The 22,777-nt window shown below is 48.6% G+C and overlaps 1 protein-coding gene across 1 annotated transcript in view; it reads right to left on the reverse strand.

Moving 5' to 3' along the window:
- Positions 1–2,574: 2,574 nt before the first annotated feature.
- gucy1a2 (guanylate cyclase 1, soluble, alpha 2) overlaps positions 2,575–22,777 on the reverse strand; it is a gene marked incomplete at both ends in the record, with an annotated part of 345,259 nt that continues 325,056 nt past the window's right edge. The window contains 1 exon segment of the mRNA XM_084335849.1: positions 2,575–2,794. Coding sequence (XP_084191975.1) covers positions 2,575–2,794 — 220 coding nt within the window.

The following is a 22,777-nucleotide window of genomic DNA, read 5'->3' on the forward strand; positions in this document are numbered from 1 at the left end:
ACCTCACATCTCCCAACCTCACATACAAAATGTGTTACATCTCCCAACCTCACATGTCAACCTCACATTTCCCAACCTCACATACCAACCTTACATCTCCCAACCTCACATCACCCAACCTCACGTACCAACCTCACATCTCCCATTCTCACATATCAACCCCTCCCAACCTAACATCTCTATCCACCAGGAGCCGAAATCATAAATCATTATATCTAGTAATGAATAAAGTGTTCTTTAGCTTGTATTGTGACATCTAGAAGAACAAACTCATCTTACACAAAGTGCCATGCCTTTGAGCCACCACTAGGGGCAGATTGAGCAGTTAACAGTGAGTGAGTGAGTAAGTGAGTGAGTGAGTGAGTGAGTGAGTGAGTGAGTGAGTGAGTGAGTGAGTGAGTGAGTGAGTGAGTGAGTGAGTGAGTGAGTGAAAGAAAAAAACCACTTTGGATATTTCTTTAAGATAATTGCATTTATTTCAGTTCATGTCTATAAGTCCCATTATCAAGACACACTGATAAAATGATCTATCAATGAATAAGAGCATTTGTCATAAAACATCTTATAATAATTTTTTGATACATCTGAATACATATGCTATTTAAGCTTGTAATGTTTGCAAAGTACAATGAAATGGCTGTGTGGTTACCATGGTGACAGTGGGTTATGTCATTACTACAGTATGGTAACAGTGAGTTGTGTGGTAACAGTGGAGTGGACTGTGTGGTAACCATGGTAACGGTGGGCTGTGTGATATCTATGGTAACAGTGGGCTGTGTGGTATCTATGGTAACAGTGGGCGGTGTGGTATCTATGGCAACAGTGGGCTGTGGGTGAAAAGCAGAAAAGCTTTGAGATTAGCTCAGCATCTGTCTGGGCTGTTGGTGTTGATATTTGAACTCCTCTCCTATGTCTGTCGTTCTCACCACTCCATCCCAAAGACCAGGGGTGGAGGGTCGTTGCTGTGAGGGGTCAGGAGTCTAACATGGGGGATGTGTTTGGAAAAGGAAGTTAGGCTGAGACCCTCCGATCCAGATATCACCTAGCCAAGAGGCTGCTAGAAGTTTGATTCCCCAATCCAGGGGAACGTAATGCATATCCATTTCGGTTTAGTTGGACATCCCACAGGTTCGAAACCAGCCTGTCCCATATTGTGTATCCATATATCCATATGGCTATAAGATTGGTTGGGTTGGATTAGGGGTTGAATTACACGTTGATGGGTTCAGGGAGACCAGCATGTTCTCCTATTAGGTATCTTGTGGGTTCAGGTAGACCAGCATGTTCTCCTATTAGGTATCTTGTGGGTTCAGGTAGACCAGCATGTTCTCCTATTAGCTGGTATCTTGTGGGTTCAGGTAGACCAGCACGTTCTCCTATTAGCTGGTCTCTTGTGGTTCAGGTAGACCAGCACGTTCTCCTATTAGCTGGTCTCTTGTGGTTCAGGTAGACCAGCATGTTCTCCTATTAGCTGGTCTCTTGTGGGTTCAGGTAGACCAGCATGTTCTCCTATTAGCTGGTATCTTGTGGGTTCAGGTAGACCAGCACGTTCTCCTATTAGCTGGTCTCTTGTGGTTCAGGTAGACCAGCATGTTCTCCTATTAGCTGGTCTCTTGTGGGTTCAGGTAGACCAGCATGTTCTCCTATTAGCTGGTCTCTTGTGGTTCAGGTAGACCAGCACGTTCTCCTATTAGCTGGTCTCTTGTGGTTCAGGTAGACCAGCATGTTCTCCTATTAGCTGGTCTCTTGTGGGTTCAGGTAGACCAGCATGTTCTCCTATTAGCTGGTCTCTTGTGGGTTCAGGTAGACCAGCATGTTCTCCTATTAGCTGGTCTCTTGTGGTTCAGGTAGACCAGCACAGTCTCCTATTAGCTGGTCTCTTGTGGTTCAGGTAGACCAGCACGTTCTCCTATTAGCTGGTCTCTTGTGGTTCAGGTAGACCAGCACGTTCTCCTATTAGCTGGTCTCTTGTGGTTCAGGTAGACCAGCATGTTCTCCTATTAGCTGGTCTCTTGTGGTTCAGGTAGACCAGCACGTTCTCCTATTAGCTGGTCTCTTGTGGTTCAGGTAGACCAGCATGTTCTCCTATTAGCTGGTCTCTTGTGGGTTCAGGTAGACCAGCATGTTCTCCTATTAGCTGGTCTCTTGTGGTTCAGGTAGACCAGCACAGTCTCCTATTAGCTGGTCTCTTGTGGTTCAGGTAGACCAGCATGTTCTCCTATTAGCTGGTCTCTTGTGGGTTCAGGTAGACCAGCACAGTCTCTTATATGCTGGTCTCTTGTGGGTTCAGGTAGACCAGCACAGTCTCTTATATGCTGGTCTCTTGTGGGTTCAGGTAGACCAGCACAGTCTCTTATATGCTGGTCTCTTGTGGGTTCAGGTAGACCAGCACAGTCTCTTATATGCTGGTCTCTTGTGGGTTCAGGTAGACCAGCACAGTCTCTTATAAGCTGGTCTCTTGTGGGTTCAGGTAGACCAGCATGGTTCTATAAGGTTGTCTCTCGTGGGTTCAGGTAGACCAGCATGGTTCTATAAGGTTGTCTCTTGTGGGTTCAGGTAGACCAGCACAACCACCTATAAGCTGGTCTCTCGTAGGAACATGGTACCAATGTTGTAAGAGACTTTCCTCATAGGAACCGGGGGGGCGGAGCGAGAGCTGGTCAAAGAAGCATGTCTATGGGAAGTCCCCGCCTCTAGGAAGTAGCATGTTCCTGAGATCTCCCTGGGGAAATTGTCAGGGAGGTCCAACCGGGAGCGGGGAACAAATGAGAAGGAGCGATCATCTTTCAGTAATCTGGAGAGGAGAGAAGAGAGGAGGAGAGGAGAGGAGAGGAGGAGTGGAGAGGAGAGGAGGAGAGCAAGAGAAAAGGAGAAATGAGGAGGAGAGGAGGAGATGAGAGAGGAGAGGGAAGGAGAGAGATGAGGGGAAGAGAAGAAGAGAGGAGAGAATAGGACAGGAGAATAGATGAGAAGAGAGGAGAGGAGATGAGATGAGATGAGACAAGAGAAGAGGAGTTAAAATGAAATAAAAGCAAACAAGTTAAAATACAGTACATGAAATTGAAGCATCATCTGTGACAATAACAGAGAACGACTTCCTGTGTGTGTGTGTGTGTGTGTGCATAGACGCCTACGTAATGGAGCAGGCGATGCACGTGCTCTAGGACTATTGAACTTGGGGGAGCAAACTTGTCTCTTTGCTCCCTCACTTTTTGATCATATGATATATCCCCCCCCAATATATAAATCTTATCTAACCATAACTACGTAATTTCAATCAAATTAATAATACGCAATGACACTTAATAGCAAGTTTTTAAGTTTCCAAAGATTGCGACACCCCCCTGCCCGATATGGTTTGATCCAGTCCCGCAGACAGAGTGGAGCCCGGCCGGCTCACACTCCAGTCTGCACAGCGCGCCGCTGCCTGCAGCCTCCACTCCAGGTGTAACAGTAAACTGGTACACAGGCAGGCAGCGTGATTCGTGAACACTAGTTTAGGCACAACCAGGCATGCGTTGTTCATGGGACGGGGTAGCACGGTGTGCAAGCTCACTCGCTATTTGCATATCAATAGCGCCGGTCGTCAGGTGTGTTAAATACGTTCTCAGACACATTCACACCTAACTTGTTGTGAAGACGTGTTACATTCCATTCGTAGAGGCAATTAGGCACTGTCTTTAGTCTGTGCCCAAGCGAGGGGACATTAAATGCGCATTCGCGGGAGCGCGCGCACGCGCCGGGAGCGCGCGTGCACGTGGTGCGTGTCACCCCAGATGATTTCAATAACGCACCACTGGGCACAACGCACAAGTTACAACAACAGCAGGATTTTCCACTAAGTAAGTTCAGTTGTTCAAACAAACTATTATGTTAGACATGTCTTTACTGTCGAGTGGTAGAACATCTACCACGCAATACAATAAAAGTGTTTCACGGTCCGAAATGCCATCTGGTCATACCGTAAGTCCGTAACTAATAAATAATAATAATATAACGTTGGCGTTAGCCGCTAGCTAACGTTGTCATATTATCTAGAATAATAATAATCTCTGTTCTCTGTTCTCCTCCATCTCTGTTCTCTGTTCAGTGTGTGAATTATGTTAATCCCACAATTACTCAACTGCACTCAATATTTAAATACCAATGCTAGTCTAAATAAATGTAGACAGACAATGTACGCATTAAAAATATAATAATAATAATAATAATAATAATAATAATAATAATAATAATAATAATAATAATAATAATAATAATAATAATAATAATAATAATAATAATAATAATAATAATAATAATAATAATAATAATAATAATAATAATAATAATAATAATAATAATAATAATAATAATAATAATTGTAACTGAGGGGTACAATTCCCTGACTGTATTGATAAGTATGGTATCATTAAACCACTACCGCTTTATGTACTTTAATTACTGGCCATACAGTACACGATATCTAAGTATGATGAACACTTTCCCACATATGAAATCAGGTCCACACAAAGGTATAAGTCAAATATTTAATATATAGCAAAAGGTACATATAATAGTTACTTATTACATTTATGATTTGAATTGAATGCTCTTGTAAGGCAAATGAGTACTCGTAGGCAAATCAACACTGAATGTCCAATCTCTGGTTACGCAGGAAGCAAGTATACAACCTGGCTCTTAGGGAATTATAACGATGGCACTTAATGATTATAGCGGGATATACTGTAAAGGGTCCTGCCGGTTGTAAGCCAGTAGGGGGGGTAGGAGAGCCGTCGACTGTATCCCGTCTGGTCAACGATTTCTAGGGAGAGTTCAGGTACAGAACACAGTGCCCGTAGAACCTTGATCCGCAGATGAATACACTTGGGCTCTCTTGTAGACGATAGCTGTAGCTGTAGCTGTAGGTCCACAACGGAGAAGAAGCGAGGCGACCTCAGTCTGGTCTGAGCGCCGTCTCACCTTGGCTCCTCTCGGGGTAAATCCAACACTCACCGGTGTTGGCGATTATCCGCTCCACAAATCAAAGTACCAAAGCAAATAGATATTCCATGCCGTATAGGGCTCAGCAGTCGTCGGGGTAGGTAATCCAATGTACAGGTCCACTCGTCCTCGCCTAGAACTCCTCGGATGAAAGCACCACGTGTGGTCTGCCCAACCTGGTTAAGACTCTAGATAACGCGAGGAAGCGATGGGGGGTGCTGCTCACTTTAGAACTCTAACCGAACGATGCACCATACATAATAGACTATTATTACTTAATAGAAATACGGTGCCAAACTCTGGCAATTCAGCTATTAATTCGCACGAGGTCTCACTGCTATTCTAAGGCCAAACAGGCCGTACTACACCGCACGCGGTATCGTGGGGTGAGGCTTCACGTCTTGTTACTTAGTTGGGTAGAAGGGTAAAGGACTAAGATGAATTCTACATTTCTTGCGCCATATTTATATGCACAGTGGACAAGTAGTGCCGCTCTGCTTTCGGTAGCCGTATTCCTGCGCGGAGCTGGGGCTAGTAAGGGCATGTCTCGTCGGTACCTTTGAACTTGAACGCCAGGGGCCGGTCCCTGGCGCCTGGTCCTTTTGTCCAATAAGAGAATGAACTATCATGGGCTGTAGTAGAATAAAGGGATATTCCGTGTATATGTACAAGGAATATACAAGGGATATCAAACGATATACAAATACTATTAAATATATATCCATAAATAAATATATATATTCGGTTTAATCTGATCCTTCACAACAGTCCCACCTAATTAGCTAAGCAGAGACAGATTAACCGCACTGTCCACTACTCAATGTCCGCTGTAAGGGTCAGTCAACTCACAAAGTCATAGGGTCATGGTCGTCATCAATAGTATCAGGGAGCCTTGGCAGTTCTATTAGCCTCGCCACGGGTCGGGTGTAAGTCCGTCCTTGGACGAGCACTTCAGCTGCTCGGACCTTTCCATCGGCACCGGTGATCACTTTGCTTACGCGGCCAGCCGGCCACATAGCTCTGGGTAGTGACTGGTCGATGATCATGACGACTGTTCCTTCTGTCAAATTGTCTCTCTCTTTTACCCACTTCTGGCGGGTCTGTAGAGACGGTAGGTAGTGGAGTAGGAAGCTGTTCCAAAACTTGTCAGCCAGTACTTGACTGTACCTCCACATTCTTCGGCCGTTCGCTTCTTCAGGCCTGTACATTGTCTGGGGTAGCGCGGGGTCCAGCCGCCCCATCAAGAGTGTGTTGGGGGTGACTGGGTCGACATCTGCTACATCACTTGAGACGTAACCGAGGGGCTTTGAGTTCAATACTCCCTCGATCTCCGTGAGGACTGTCATTAGGACTTCTTCCGCCACGGTCTGGGCCCCAAGCACGGCGTACAGGGCTGTCTTTATGGAACGTACTTCTCGTTCCCAGGTTCCACCGAAGTGAGGTGCGTTCGGGGGATTAAACTGGAAGTCAATCTGGGATGGAGCGAGGTGGGTCTTAAGTTCTGGGCCCATAGCTTGGAAGCTCTCTCTCAGCTCTCTTTCTCCGCCTTTGAAGTTTGTCCCATGATCAGACAACAATGTAGACGGTTTTCCTTTCCGTGATGTGAATCTTCGGAAGGCCATAAGGAATGAGTCTGTGCTCATGGTTGGAAGGAGTTCGATATGTATCGCTCTGTTGGTCATGCATTTGAATACAATACCCCACCGCTTCTCGGTTCCTCTTCCTCTCTTTATATACAGCGGGCCAAAACAGTCCATACCGGTGGAGTGAAAGGGCTTGTCGCCGAGTCGGAGGCGACAGGGAGGTAGGTCAGCCATCCGGGGTATACTGGGCTGCGCGCGCCACTTACGGCAGTCTAGACAGGTTCGCTGGAAGCGCCGCACTGCTTCTCTCCCTTGCAGTATCCAATAACGACGTCTGATCTCCGCGAAGACTCTCTCTGCCCCTGCGTGGTGCACATCCTCGTCGTATTTCTTTATGATCAGCTCTGTGACCTTGTGTCGGCTGTTCAAGACTATCGGGTACTTAACGTCATCCGGTAGGTCTGGGGCTCTCCGCAGACGACCACCCACTCTGATGAGATTATGGGCGTCGCTCTCGGGGGCCAGGTGAAGCAGTCTGCTGTCTGATGGGACGGGCTTTGCTCCCTGTAGACAGGCTAGCTCATCGGGGAACGAGTCTCTCTGGGCTCGTTGTAGTAGAAGGAGTTCTGCTTCTTCGTAGTCAGCTGCTGAAATGTCAGTTGTGGGCTGAACCTCTGGGTGGTGCCACAGAAATGTCTTTAGCTGCGCACTCTCTAGGGTGAGGCAATCGTCTAGAACCGGGCCTGTGGGGACGAGTGTGTGTGTCAACCCACAGAACATAGGTTTCTTGTTCTCTGCCTCCTCTTTACTCGCCTCCCGTGGGGTGGGTGTAGGCCACTCTTCTTCGGGGAGCTTGAGGAACTTTGTCCCATCACTGTAGAGGTTGTGACGGGTGAGGTCATCCAGGGACATTCCCCGGGTGATGACGTCAGCAGGGTTGTGTTTGGTGTCCACATACCTCCAGCTGGTTACTTCTGTTAACTCTTGAATCTCGGTGACTCTGACTCCCACGAAGACCTTGTATCTGCACGAATCAGACCGGATCCATGTGAGTACGGTCGTGGAGTCTGACCACAAGATTGTTCTTTGCACCGGGATGGTGAGTTCACGTTGGATTAACGTGGCGAGCTGCGCTCCTGCTAGGGCTGCGCAGAGCTCTAGGTGCGGGATAGATTGTTGCTTGCGTGGGGCTATTCTTGAGCGAGCCAGGATGAAGGCAGTATGTATTTCTCCTCCCTCCTCTCGGGCACGCAAGTAAGCCACCGAACCGTAGGCTACTTCGGAGGCGTCGCTGAATACGTGCAGGTCGATCTTGCATGTCTCTGGCCTCACTGTGGGTGGGAAGTAGCTGCGGCGTATATTAACACCTGGGAGTGAGCGGAGTTCCGTCTCCCACTCTCTCCATGTGGATGCAAGGTGTTCGGGTATGGGATCGTCCCAGCCCTGGTCTTTGTCCGATAGCGCTCTTACAATCATCTTTGCCCTGGTGGTGTAAGGTAGAATACATCCCAACGGGTCATATTGTCTGGCGAGTGTTCTGTATACACTCCGTCTGGTGGTCGGTATTGCCGTCGACCTTCCCTGCTCCTTGATCAGGGGTTTGTGTCTATAATGGAGCGAGTCTGTTTTGAAGCGCCAGACTAGTCCTAGTGTCATTTCTTGGGCTTCTCCTGGGATGGTCGCCATCCAGGTGTCGCTGCTCGCGGCCTTGTCCTCAGGGGAGAGGCGGCGCAGTACTTGCGGGTCGCTGCTGGCCCACTGCCTGAGATCTAGAAACTATTTGTCACACTTTGTTGGACCTCTTCATCTGCTGCTGGGTCCTCTGCGACGTGCTTTTGCAGTGCAAACGTAGCACAGCATGGGCTGCATGTGGTTCCGAAAGGGAGGACTTCCCATTGATAGATGGCTGGGTGCTCATCTCCAATCCTCTCTCTCCATAGGAACCGCAGCAGGGGCTTGTCCTCCTCCACTAGTCTCACTTGCAGGAACATCCCTTTGATGTCGCCGCTGATAGCCACCTTGTCCTGGCGGAAGCGTAGTAGCACGCCTAGTAGGGAGGGGCCGAGTGTTGGGCCGGCCAAGAGTTCTTTATTCAGATTTTGTGATCCGATCTGGTAGCTGCAGTTAAACACAATGCGATCCTTGCCATTGTGGTGGACCTTGTGGTGCGGCACGTACCATGATTCGGTCGTCTGATCGGCCTCTTTAATGTCAATTTTCTTTATGTGTCCCGCTGTGATTAATTTGGTAATCTCAGCGCGGTACACAGCCTCTTGAGTGGGGTCTTTGGCTAGGCGCCGCTCGGTGTTCAATAGATACCGCTCCGTCGCCTCTTTTGTAGCGCGGAAGGTGGGCATTCCCTCTCGCCTCAGGAGTGGAGTTGCGTATCTCATCACTCCGTTGACGTTGACTCTCTTTGTCCCGTGCTCGAGGAGGGCTATAGCGTAGATATCTTCCTTAGAACGAATGTCTTTCTTTTCGTTCTTAAAGGGCATTGTCTCTAGTGTCCATAGCCTCTCGACGTGCTGCAGGAGTGTGGTGTCTCCTTCTGTCACTCTGGAGTGGAGGCAGTTAGTGGCTGCTGTTCGGTTAAGAGACTTAGCGAGGGGGCCTTGTAATGTCCATCCTAGGCGGGTCTCGACTGCTGCAGGACAGCCTCTGGGTCCTGTGTGGACCCGGTCTATCGGGACTATGAGGTCTGCATGGTCGGAGCCTATCAGCAGGGTCGGGGTGGCACCGTCTATGAGCGGGATAGGTAGTTGGCGCAGGTGCACATATTTCTCCATCAGCTTGGCGATGGGGTAGGTGTACTGCGATAGTCCTATTTCTTGGCTGGTGAAAGCATTGGTAATCCTGTACCGTCTCTCGGGCTGCCCGCTTGCTGCGATAGTGAAGGAGACATTCTCGCCCTTTATCGTCTTTAGATCTCGTCTTATTGTCCGAATAGTCATCTGGTTCTCGCTCCCCCGTAGCCCCAGCTGGGCCGCAGCGGACGCGAGGAGAAGGGTCTTCTCTGACCCGTCATCAAGGACGGCGTAAGTGTCCATGATCTTATCTTGGTAACTTAGTGTTACACGGACCACCTTTAAGAGCAGCTGGGCGCCGCTGCTGCTAGCGGGGTCAATGTACATAACACTTGCCTTTGTGCTGCTGGATGGTACAGGCTTTCTTTTGTTACTGTCGTGTAGGACATCCAGATGGGCTCCGTCACACCAACTACACCTCTTCTTTAGGCGGCACTCGGCTGCCATGTGACTGCGCGCACATCGGTAACAGCGCCTGTTGGACTTTATCCAGTGACTTACTTCTTCAGCGGTCATCTTCTTGAACTGGTCACATTGTGACAACCAGTGTTCCTTCTCGCAGTAGGAAGTCGGCTAAATCTAGGAGGGATGGCTCGGGACCGTTAGGATCACGGTGGTCTCTTTGCCGCCTGAAGCGCTCCTGTCGGGCGGGCGGCAGCTTCTCTAAAATCCTCTCGACGTTCGAGTTTGCGTATAGTTCGTGCATACCCTTTTCTCGTTGCGCCCCCAGCATCCCTACCAGGGATTGTACTTTTATAGACAGGTCGTCTAGTGAGCGATTGTCTGTTGCTGGGGGTAGGCGGTCAATATGCCTTATCTCCTGTATTACGTAATCCCATATACGTCCATATCTCTGGTCCAGCGCTGCTAGAGCCGCGGTGTATGGGGTCGTAGAGGTGGCATAGGCCAGCGCTATGTTGTGCGCTCGGGGCACTTTCAGGTGCTTTAATAATATTGCATACTTGTGGCGTTCGTCAGCGACATCCACCATCATTGTCTCTAAGCACATCCGGAGCTCCGTGTACTGTGCTCGATTCTCATGGGTGAAGTCTGGAAACGTCGGTGTGCCAATGTATGACGCCATGGATGGCTGGCACATCGGTGAGCGTTGGAAGAGAGGCCTCCTGGGCGAGTCTCTTCTTACGCCTCTCGGTGGGCTGGTACTGGCAGGGTACCCTGGCCCGCTGGTCCAGGTGCTATTCCTCGGGACTGGTCGTGCGTCATGCTCACCCGTGAATCGAGTCGGGGGTCTGTAGCGCAGAGCCGCGGGGGTATAGCCTGGGCTGTACTGGACCTCCTGGTCCTGTGGAGTAATGTGCTGCTGTCGGGCTTGACTCTCCTCTTCTCCCTCTTCTTCTTCTGCCAGGTCATCTAGATCCTGTAGTCGTTTATTTAGCCTCTCCGCGGTGTCCGCCGTTCCTTCCTTGTAGCTGGGTCTCACTTGGACCGGTCGGGGAAGGAGTTCGGAGGGGGGTGTAGACTCTCTCTGGTGGTCGAGTTCAAGGTCGCCTGCTCGGTCAGGGGAGGGTGCCCTTGACACGTGTCTTGACGAGGCCCTGGAACCCCTTGTGGAGGGAGGGGGTGTTGCCCTGGTGATCAGCTGCTCCATTAGCTGCGCTTGTAGTCTGTCACGCTCGGCTTTGCGCTTGGTGAGATCTGCTTCTCTTTGGGCACCGGCAGCGGCGCGCTGGGCGTCGGCCCGGTCTCTTGCCATGTTCTCTTCCGTATGAAGGCGTCTCAGCTCCAGGCGTATGTGCTCTTCTTCGCTCCGTTGCTGTGTTTGGAGTCGATCGCGTTCACCCTGAAGTCGATCGCGTTCACCCTGAAGTCGATCGCGTTCGGTAGAGGCTGTCAGGCTGGCGAAGAACGCCTGTGACAGCATCCTCTCCGCCTCGCTGGGGGAAGACGCTTGTAGAGGTGAGCCGTTCCTGGCTGTACTCGTTGGGGAGTCCTGGAGCTCTATCTCCTCGGCGCTCTCCTCATCTTGTTCCGTGCAGAGTTCCACCTCTGGAGGGTTGTCTTCCTCCCGGAGCTCTGGGGGGACTACTTCTTCGGTCTTGGCGGGGGGTAAAGTCGTGTCAGTTCCCTCCTGGTCCCCACCGTGAGCTTGGTCAGTTACATTAGAACCCACTAGGGCCTCTGTGGTCGGGGTATCCTGGTTGATAGGGTCGGACATAATTTTACTTTCTACTTTTACCGCGTTTACTGTTTGTAGAAGGCTAGGTAGTTTACTGACAGCGTAATCCTCTAAGTACTGAGGTGGCTGTCGTCTACGTTGCGGGCGTTCTACTTTAGGAGGACCGTTTCGTGGAGTGTTCATCATAGGCCATTTCAATATTAATACCACTATATTAATATTACACTAATTACCCTCCGGCTCGAAGGACCAATTGTAACTGAGGGGTACAATTCCCTGACTGTATTGATAAGTATGGTATCATTAAACCACTACCGCTTTATGTACTTTAATTACTGGCCATACAGTACACGATATCTAAGTATGATGAACACTTTCCCACATATGAAATCAGGTCCACACAAAGGTATAAGTCAAATATTTAATATATAGCAAAAGGTACATATAATAGTTACTTATTACATTTATGATTTGAATTGAATGCTCTTGTAAGGCAAATGAGTACTCGTAGGCAAATCAACACTGAATGTCCAATCTCTGGTTACGCAGGAAGCAAGTATACAACCTGGCTCTTAGGGAATTATAACGATGGCACTTAATGATTATAGCGGGATATACTGTAAAGGGTCCTGCCGGTTGTAAGCCAGTAGGGGGGGTAGGAGAGCCGTCGACTGTATCCCGTCTGGTCAACGATTTCTAGGGAGAGTTCAGGTACAGAACACAGTGCCCGTAGAACCTTGATCCGCAGATGAATACACTTGGGCTCTCTTGTAGACGATAGCTGTAGCTGTAGCTGTAGGTCCACAACGGAGAAGAAGCGAGGCGACCTCAGTCTGGTCTGAGCGCCGTCTCACCTTGGCTCCTCTCGGGGTAAATCCAACACTCACCGGTGTTGGCGATTATCCGCTCCACAAATCAAAGTACCAAAGCAAATAGATATTCCATGCCGTATAGGGCTCAGCAGTCGTCGGGGTAGGTAATCCAATGTACAGGTCCACTCGTCCTCGCCTAGAACTCCTCAGATGAAAGCACCACGTGTGGTCTGCCCAACATGGTTAAGACTCTAGATAACGCGAGGAAGCGATGGGGGGTGCTGCTCACTTTAGAACTCTAACCGAACGATGCACCATACATAATAGACTATTATTACTTAATAGAAATACGGTGCCAAACTCTGGCAATTCAGCTATTAATTCGCACGAGGTCTCACTGCTATTCTAAGGCCAAACAGGCCGTACTACACCGCACGCGGTATCGTGGGGTGAGGCTTCACGTCTTGTTACTTAGTTGGGTAGAAGGGTAAAGGACTAAGAGGAATTCTACATTTCTTGCGCCATATTTATATGCACAGTGGACAAGTAGTGCCGCTCTGCTTTCGGTAGCCGTATTCCTGCGCGGAGCTGGGGCTAGTAAGGGCATGTCTCGTCGGTACCTTTGAACTTGAACGCCAGGGGCCGGTCCCTGGCGCCTGGTCCTTTTGTCCAATAAGAGAATGAACTATTATGGGCTGTAGTAGAATAAAGGGATATTCCGTGTATATGTACAAGGAATATACAAGGGATATCAAACGATATACAAATACTATTAAATATATATCCATAAATAAATATATATATTCGGTTTAATCTGATCCTTCACAACAATAATGCAATAAAAGTCTGAAAATGAAGGGATTATGTCCATGAGTGTCAGTTTTAGAAATTAAGGCCTGCCTCTTATATAACAAGTCTCTCTAATAAAGGCCTGGTGCTCTTTGCAGCTGAGGTAAATAGAAGACCTATATTTGAGGATTTACGGTAAATCAAGATTCAATTATCTTAAGGTACAATACCTGAAATGAAAATGTGTGTGTGTGTGTGTCCAGCCAACCAGGTACCATGGCAGAAAAAAGAAAAAATACAGACATCAGAGCATTTTTCAGTACACCAAAACGCAAAGTAAGAACCCTAGTAGCCTAATAGCTCAAAGACTTAAAGGGCGGGCTCCACAAATAATGGATTGCACGGTGTTAATTGCACCCTTACTTACAATTCATTATGAATTGTAAGTGGGGGACCCTGATGTAAACAAGACAAAAGTCTTTCTCTGGTCTGCATTCCCTTAACAATTGTGTGTATTGAGCCGTACTATATTGTACCCATTCTGCAATATGTTAATAACATTTTTAATCAATCAATAACAGATTGCAGAATGGGTACAGTACAGTACGGCTCAATACACACAATTGTTAAGGGGATGCAGACCAGAGAAAGACTTTCGTCTTGTTTACATCAGGGTCCCCCATTTTCAATTCATAATGAATTGTAAGTAAGGGTGCAATAGAAATGTTTCATAATGATGTTCAGTGTATTCATAAGTGTATTGCTCTCCTTAATGTAGAATGATATGGTGACTGTACAGACTCAGGAAGGAGAGAAAGAGACCCAAGAGTCACAGGTAATGGAAATATCAGACAGCTTAAAGTGTAGGATAACATAACAAATTAAGACACAAATACTTGGATTATATATCCCCCCCTCTCTCCCTTTCTTTACAGATTAGCATAAAGATTGTGTATTCAAACCAGTTCAGTGTATTCATAAGTGTATTGCTCTCCTTAATGTAGAATGATATGGTGACTGTGCAGACCCGGGATGGAGGCAGAGAAGGAGAGAAAGAGACCCAAGAAGTCACAGGTAATGGAAATATCAGACAGCAGTGTAGGATAACATAACAAATTAAGACACAAATACTTGGATTATATATCCCCCCCCTCTCTCCCTTTCTTTACAGATTAGCATAAAGATTGTGTATTCAAACCGGTTCAGTGTATTCATAAGTGTATTGCTCTCCTTAATGTAGAATGATATGGTGACTGTACAGACTCAGGAAGGAGAGAAAGAGACTCAAGAGTTACAGGTAATGGAAATATCAGACAGCTTAAAGTGTAGGATAACATAACAAATTAAGACACAAATACTTGGATTATATATCCCCCCCTCTCTCCCTTTCTTTACAGATTAGCATAAAGATTGTGTATTCAAACCAGTTCAGTGTATTCATAAGTGTATTGCTCTCCTTAATGTAGAATGATATGGTGACTGTGCAGACCCGGGATGGAGGCAGAGAAGGAGAGAAAGAGACCCAAGAGTCACAGGTAATGGAAATATCAGACAGCAGTGTAGGATAACATAACAAATTAAGACACAAATACTTCGATTATATATCCCCCCCCTCTCTCCCTTTCTTTACAGATTAGCATAAAGATTGTGTATTCAAACCGGTTCAGTGTATTCATAAGTGTATTGCTCTCCTTAATGTAGAATGATATGGTGACTGTGCAGACCCAGGATGGAGGCAGAGAAGGAGAGAAAGAGACCCAAGAGTCACAGGTAATGGAAATATCAGACAGCAGTGTAGGATAACATAACAAATTAAGACACAAATACTTGGATTATATATCCCCCCCCTCTCTCCCTTTCTTTACAGATTAGCATAAAGATTGTGTATTCAAACCGGTTCAGTGTATTCATAAGTGTATTGCTCTCCTTAATGTAGAATGATATGGTGACTGTACAGACTCAGGAAGGAGAGAAAGAGACCCAAGAGTTACAGGTAATGGAAATATCAGACAGCTTAAAGTGTAGGATAACATAACAAATTAAGACACAAATACTTGGATTATATATCCCCCCCTCTCTCCCTTTCTTTACAGATTAGCATAAATATTGTGTATTCAAACCAGTTCAGTGTATTCATAAGTGTATTGCTCTCCTTAATGTAGAATGATATGGTGACTGTGCAGACCCGGGATGGAGGCAGAGAAGGAGAGAAAGAGACCCAAGAGTCACAGGTAATGGAAATATCAGACAGCAGTGTAGGATAACATAACAAATTAAGACACAAATACTTGGATTATATATCCCCCCCCTCTCTCCCTTTCTTTACAGATTAGCATAAAGATTGTGTATTCAAACCGGTTCAGTGTATTCATAAGTGTATTGCTCTCCTTAATGTAGAATGATATGGTGACTGTGCAGACCCAGGATGGAGGCAGAGAAGGAGAGAAAGAGACCCAAGAGTCACAGGTAATGGAAATATCAGACAGCAGTGTAGGATAACATAACAAATTAAGACACAAATACTTGGATTATATATCCCCCCCCTCTCTCCCTTTCTTTACAGATTAGCATAAAGATTGTGTATTCAAACCGGTTCAGTGTATTCATAAGTGTATTGCTCTCCTTAATGTAGAATGATATGGTGACTGTGCAGACCCGGGATGGAGGCAGAGAAGGAGAGAAAGAGACCCAAGAGTCACAGGTAATGGAAATATCAGACAGCAGTGTAGGATAACATAACAAATTAAGACACAAATACTTGGATTATATATCCCCCCCCTCTCTCCCTTTCTTTACAGATTAGCTATTTGAAAGGAGATTGATTTAATAAAAATAAAAGAGCGAAAAATCTATATACAGTATCAGTGTTGTGCTAGTTACTGAAAAATAGTAACTCAGTTACTTTACTAGTTACTTCATTTCAAAGTAACTTCGTTACTGTACAAGTTACTTACACCCAAAAGTAATGAGTTACTGTGAAAAGTAACTATTTAGTTATTTAAAAGAAAAAAAAAAAAAAATTGCTCAAGTCCCATGCCCCATATACTCAAAATCGGTTGATCAACTTGACAGTTTCCATTCACATCACCGAACTCTGCTAAGCAATGTGGTCTAGAGCGTTTCATTATATATTCCCTCCCCGCTGTATGTATATTTCTCTCCCACCCACCCACCCCCTCCTAATGTACAGTCCCCTCCCCATCATATGTATATACTCTGTCAGGATCTAGGGGTAACAGTACTGTATATTTGAATACCGCTTATGTCACAAATGTATCAGTACTAAATACCTATATGTCCCTATGCCATAAATGTCATGTATCATGTTGTGTATGTCATAAATGTCTATATGAATTGAAAATGGGGGACCCTGATGGAAACAAGACAAACGTCTTTCTCAGGTCTGCATCCCCTTAACAATTGTATGTATTGAGCCGTACTGTATTGTACCCATTCTGCAATCTGTTAAATAAAGTTTTCATTCATTCATTCATTCATCCATTCATTAATTCATTCATAACCATCTTGCAGCGTTGTTTAAGATATCAATCAAAGCATTGCAACGTTAGAATAGTTAGGATATCAATTGTGCATGAAAGGACTATATTTATATTGTTTGATTAGTATTATGAGATTCCCTGGCAGATTTCGTACCGTCAAAATCCGTTGATCTTGAGTTTCAGTGAACACATTGCACTCACCGTCACCAGTCTGCGTTGGTCGAGATGTAACGTTAGTCCAGTTGACTCCAGCAGCCCTTCAAACATGTTCTTTATCTCGTTTCCATGTTGTATATTAATTATCTCTCCAAGTAGTTGCTAAATGGTTTGTTAGTTCGTTATTATTACTGCGTTCTTATTATGTAGATTCATAGCGAGCGTCCTCTTGTTGTTTACTGTAGAGAGCGTCTATTTCTTTCAGAACGTCAGTGGCCAATCAGAAGTGCGAAAACCAGAATGAGGCTACGGAAATAAATAATAATAATAATAATACTTCGTTTTATATAGCGCCTTTCAGTCTACAGTAAACAAAACAAACGCAGGCGAAATAAGGACGCTCGCTATGAATCTACATAAAAATAACGCAGTAACTGTGAGGTTTTGTCCGCTGCTCACCAACTTTCTCTGTTTTCTTTAAGCCTACTGTTTAGGAATTCCCTTCTCACTCACTCTCTCTAGCCCCCACCCTCTCGTTCTTTACTCTCGTTTACTCTCAGTGGCCACACCTGGACTACCTGTCATTATGTGTTTGATTGGTCTGGTGCCGAACTCACACTTTTAGTTCGATTATCAATTACCTCTCGCACCTGTGGTGGCAGGCTAATTAGTTCCCCTGTGGGCTTTAAATACCAGGGCTCTTCCCCTCGTTTCGGCGTGGGGTCGTGTTGTAAACATGCCGTATCATATTCTCAAACATCAAGACTCCTTCGGGAGGTCCTCTGTTCTGCCTATGCTGTTTTGATTCTCCGGCGTAGAGATGTTGCTCCAGCCTTCGCCTGCTGTCGCCGTTGCCTGAGGGGGAGACTGGTCTGCGCTCCCTAGACTTCCACGGGAGGCATCCCAGTGATCCACTTCAGACCCCCACGCAGCTATCGACCTGACGCACATCCAGACCAGCGCGCAGACGCGCATCTTCCAGACCTTCGAGCTTGGCACGCTCCTCCGTACCAGCGCACAGACGCGCATCTTCCAGACCTTCGAGCTTGGCACGCTCCTCCGTACCAGCGCACAGACGCGCATCATCCAGACCTTCGAGCTTGGCACGCTCCTCCGTACCAGCGCACAGACGCGCATCTTCCAGACCTTCGAGCTTGGCACGCTCCTCCGTACCAGCGCACAGACGCGCATCTTCCAGACCTTCGAGCTTGGCACGCTCCTCCGTACCAGCACACAGACGCGCATCTTCCAGACCTTCGAGCTTGGCACGCTCCTCCGTACCAGCGCACAGACGCGCATCATCCAGACCTCCAAGCTTGGCACACTCCTCCACGCAGACGCACCCCAGATGCGTCTCTCGGTTCCGGCGCGCACTCCAAGCAGTGGCGCACCACTCTGACCTCGGCTCGGACAGCCGGCTCCCCGGTGGCGACGCTCTCGCCCCGCTGCCTGTTCCAGCACCACTCTGACCTCGGCTCGGACAGCCGGCTCCCCGGTGGCGACGCCCTCGCCCCGCTGCTGTTCCAGCTCCTTTACGCATTATACGCATTACGTCTGGGTGAGTTTATTTGACTGTCTTGATCATCTCCGTTTTTGTGTGTTTCTTAACACTGAAGATAACCACCTTTTTAATCAGACAGTCACTCACCCAGCGTGTGCCTCTGTTTGTTTTCACTGGGATATTATTTTGGACGTTACATCTCCCACTGTGTGTTTGTTCACACCGAAGATAGTATTCACTTTTGGATTGTTTTTGGAACTTTGCTCTTTGTGTATTTTACACGAAGATAGTTTTTACTTTGATAACTTTTGTATTTGGACTAGTCACCTCTCCTGCATCTGCTCTGTTTTCCCCTTTGTACTTTAACCCTCTCCTCTCTCCCTCTCGGCCGCCGTTACCCACCTCGGAGATCTGCCGAGAGAGTTCTGCAGAGCGGCCCTGATGTTTCCCACCAGTCCTCCCAGTCCTCCCTGTCCCCAGCCCGCCTCCGCGGGCCTCTGTCCCTGTTCTCCCCTTTCTAGTCCTCCTCGTCCCCAGCCCGCCTCCGCGGGCCTCTGTCCCTCTGTCACCAGAACCTGGCCCTCTGTTCCCCAGAACCTGTTCCCTATGTCCCCCAGTACCTGTCCCTCTGTCCCTAGTTCTCCCCTCTCTAGTTCCTCCTAGTCCTCCCGTCCGGTCCTCCTAGTTCCTCCCTGTTTCTTCCAACCTTCCCCTAGCGTTCCCTTAGCCTTCCCTTAGTGTTCCCTTAACCTTCCCCTAGCATTCCCTTAGCCTTCCCTTAGTGTTCCCTTAACCTTCCCCTAGCGTTCCCTTAGCCTGTTCCTTCCCCTCTTGTTATTTCCAGTATTTTGCGTTTCTCCCTTAAAGGGACAGTGCCGGTTTCCCTTTGTTTCAATAAAAGCCTGTTTCTTGGCTTACCCTCATACCTGTCTTGTGTTGTGCGATTGGGGTCGGTTACAAACCATAACAGTACGACCCCACCAAATCGACGACCCCAGCCAGCACAGACGGTGTATGTTGAGTTTGCCTTTTTTTTCTTGTTCCCTCTAGTTCCCCTCTAGCTCCCCTGTTAGCCTGTTAGCTCCCCTGTTAGCCCTGTTGGCTTCCCTGTTAGCCCTGTTTGACCCCCCTGCAGCTTGTTAGGCCTCTACTACCAGCATGGCCCCTGTCTGCTAGCCTTGCCCCGGCTGCTAGCACAGCCTCTATGTTTATGCAGCCCTTGCTGCTGGCATAGGCCCTGTAGCTAGCCTTGCCCTGGCAGCTAACCCAGTCCCTCAGCAGAGCCCCAGTCTGCTAGCTTAGCCCCGGCTGCTAGCACAGCCTCTATGTTTTATGCAGCCCTTGCTGCTGGCATGGTCCCTGTAGCTAGCCATGCCAGGCAGCTAACCCAATTCCCTCTGCATGGCCCCGGTCTGCTAGCTTGGCCCCGGCTGTTAGCACAGCCTCTATGTTAATGCAGCCTTGCAGCTGGCATAGGCCCTGTAGCTAGCCAGGCCCAAGCAGCTAACCCGGTCCCTCTGCATGGCCTCCACTTTTTTGTGTAGCATCTCACACTGCTAGGACTGCCCCTTCAGCTAGCAGGGTCAGTTTTCTCCCACTGCTAGGACTGCCCTTTCAGCTAGCAAGGTCAGTATTCCCACTGCTAGGACTGCCCTTTCAGCTAGCAAGGTCAGTATTCCCACTGCTAGGACTGCCCTTTCAGCTAGCAAGGTCAGTTTCCCCACTGCTAGGACTGCCCTTTCAGCTAGCAAGGTCAGTTTATCTCCCACTGCTAGGACTGCCCTTTCAGCTAGCAAGGTCAGTTTTATCCCCACTGCTAGGACTGCCCTTTCAGCTAGCATGGTCAGTTTATCCCCACTGCTAGGACTGCCCTTTCAGCTAGCAAGGTCAGTTTATCTCCCACTGCTAGGACTGCCCTTTCAGCTAGCAAGGTCAGTTTCTCTCCCACTGCTAGGACTGCCCCTTCAGCTAGCATGGTCAGTTTGCTCCCACTGCTAGGACTGCCTTTTCAGCTAGCAAGGTCAGTTTATCCCACTGCTAGGACTGCCCTTTCAGCTGGCAAGGTCAGTATTCCCACTGCTAGGACTGCCCTTTCAGCTAGCAAGGTCAGTTTATCTCACACAGCTAGGACTGTCCTTCCAGCTAGCTTGTTCTCTCATGCTGGTCCAGCCCTGTCTGCCAGCCTAGCTCCGGCAGCTAGCGCAGCCTCTATGTTAATGTAGCAGTACAGCTGGCATAGGCCCTGTAGCTATCAGTGCCTTGGCAGCTACCCTTTCCCCCTGCTAGCCTAGCTCGGCAGCTAGCGCAGCCTCTATGTTGATGTAACAGTACAGCTAGCATAGGCCCTGTAGCTATCAGTGCCTTGGCAGCTGCCCTTTCCCCCTGCTAGCCTAGCTCGGCAGCTAGCGCAGCCTCTATGTTGATGTAGCAGTACAGCTAGCATAGGCCCTGTAGCTATCAGTGCCCTGGCAGCTACCCTTTCCCTCTGCTAGCCTAGCTCCGGCAGCTTGCGCAGCCTCTATGTTGATGTAGCAGTACAGCTAGCATAGGCCCTGTAGCTATCAGTGCCCTGGCAGCTAACCTTCCCTCTGCTAGTCCTTTTCCCGGTGCTACCATGGTTACCCCTCTGCTCCTCTAGTTACCCCTTGGCTCCTCTGGTTACCCCTCTGCTCCTCTAGTTACCCCTCAGCTCCTCTGGTTACCCCTCAGCTCCTCCAGTTGCCCCTCTGCTACCCTAGTTACCCCTCGGCGACCCTGTTTCTTTTGCTAGCCCCACTCTTGTGGTGGCTTCCCCTGCTGGCTTGGCCAGTACCTTTTGTTTTTGCCTTGTTTTTGCCCCCTGCCACTCTGTCTGTATTTTTTTTGGGTCGCCGGGTGGCTCCCGTTGAGGGGGGGGTACTGTGAGGTTTTGTCCGCTGCTCACCAACTTTCTCTGTTTTCTTTAAGCCTACTGTTTAGGAATTCCCTTCTCACTCACTCTCTCTAGCCCCCACCCTCTCGTTCTTTACTCTCGTTTACTCTCAGTGGCCACACCTGGACTACCTGTCATTATGTGTTTGATTGGTCTGGTGCCGAACTCACACTTTTAGTTCGATTATCAATTACCTCTCGCACCTGTGGTGGCAGGCTAATTAGTTCCCCTGTGGGCTTTAAATACCAGGGCTCTTCCCCTCGTTTCGGCGTGGGGTCGTGTTGTAAACATGCCGTATCATATTCTCAAACATCAAGACTCCTTCGGGAGGTCCTCTGTTCTGCCTATGCTGTTTTGATTCTCCGGCGTAGAGATGTTGCTCCAGCCTTCGCCTGCTGTCGCCGTTGCCTGAGGGGGAGACTGGTCTGCGCTCCCTAGACTTCCACGGGAGGCATCCCAGTGATCCACTTCAGACCCCCACGCAGCTATCGACCTGACGCACATCCAGACCAGCGCGCAGACGCGCATCTTCCAGACCTTCGAGCTTGGCACGCTCCTCCGTACCAGCGCACAGACGCGCATCTTCCAGACCTTCGAGCTTGGCACGCTCCTCCGTACCAGCGCACAGACGCGCATCATCCAGACCTTCGAGCTTGGCACGCTCCTCCGTACCAGCGCACAGACGCGCATCTTCCAGACCTTCGAGCTTGGCACGCTCCTCCGTACCAGCGCACAGACGCGCATCTTCCAGACCTTCGAGCTTGGCACGCTCCTCCGTACCAGCACACAGACGCGCATCTTCCAGACCTTCGAGCTTGGCACGCTCCTCCGTACCAGCGCACAGACGCGCATCATCCAGACCTCCAGACCTCCTTGGAGTGAGCTTGGCACACTCCTCCACGCAGACGCACCCCAGATGCGTCTCTCGGTTCCGGCGCGCACTCCAAGCAGTGGCGCACCACTCTGACCTCGGCTCGGACAGCCGGCTCCCCGGTGGCGACGCTCTCGCCCCGCTGCCTGTTCCAGCACCACTCTGACCTCGGCTCGGACAGCCGGCTCCCCGGTGGCGACGCCCTCGCCCCGCTGCTGTTCCAGCTCCTTTACGCATTATACGCATTACGTCTGGGTGAGTTTATTTGACTGTCTTGATCATCTCCGTTTTCGTGTGTTTCTTAACACTGAAGATAACCACCTTTTTAATCAGACAGTCACTCACCCAGCGTGTGCCTCTGTTTGTTTTCACTGGGATATTATTTTGGACGTTACATCTCCCACTGTGTGTTTGTTCACACCGAAGATAGTATTCACTTTTGGATTGTTTTTGGAACTTTGCTCTTTGTGTATTTTACACGAAGATAGTTTTTACTTTGATAACTTTTGTATTTGGACTAGTCACCTCTCCTGCATCTGCTCTGTTTTCCCCTTTGTACTTTAACCCTCTCCTCTCTCCCTCTCGGCCGCCGTTACCCACCTCGGAGATCTGCCGAGAGAGTTCTGCAGAGCGGCCCTGATGTTTCCCACCAGTCCTCCCAGTCCTCCCTGTCCCCAGCCCGCCTCCGCGGGCCTCTGTCCCTGTTCTCCCCTTTCTAGTCCTCCTCGTC

Source organism: Notolepis coatsorum (genome assembly GCF_963971535.1).
Source record: "Notolepis coatsorum genome assembly, chromosome: 1".
NCBI classification, from domain to species: Eukaryota; Metazoa; Chordata; class Actinopteri; order Aulopiformes; family Paralepididae; genus Notolepis; species Notolepis coatsorum.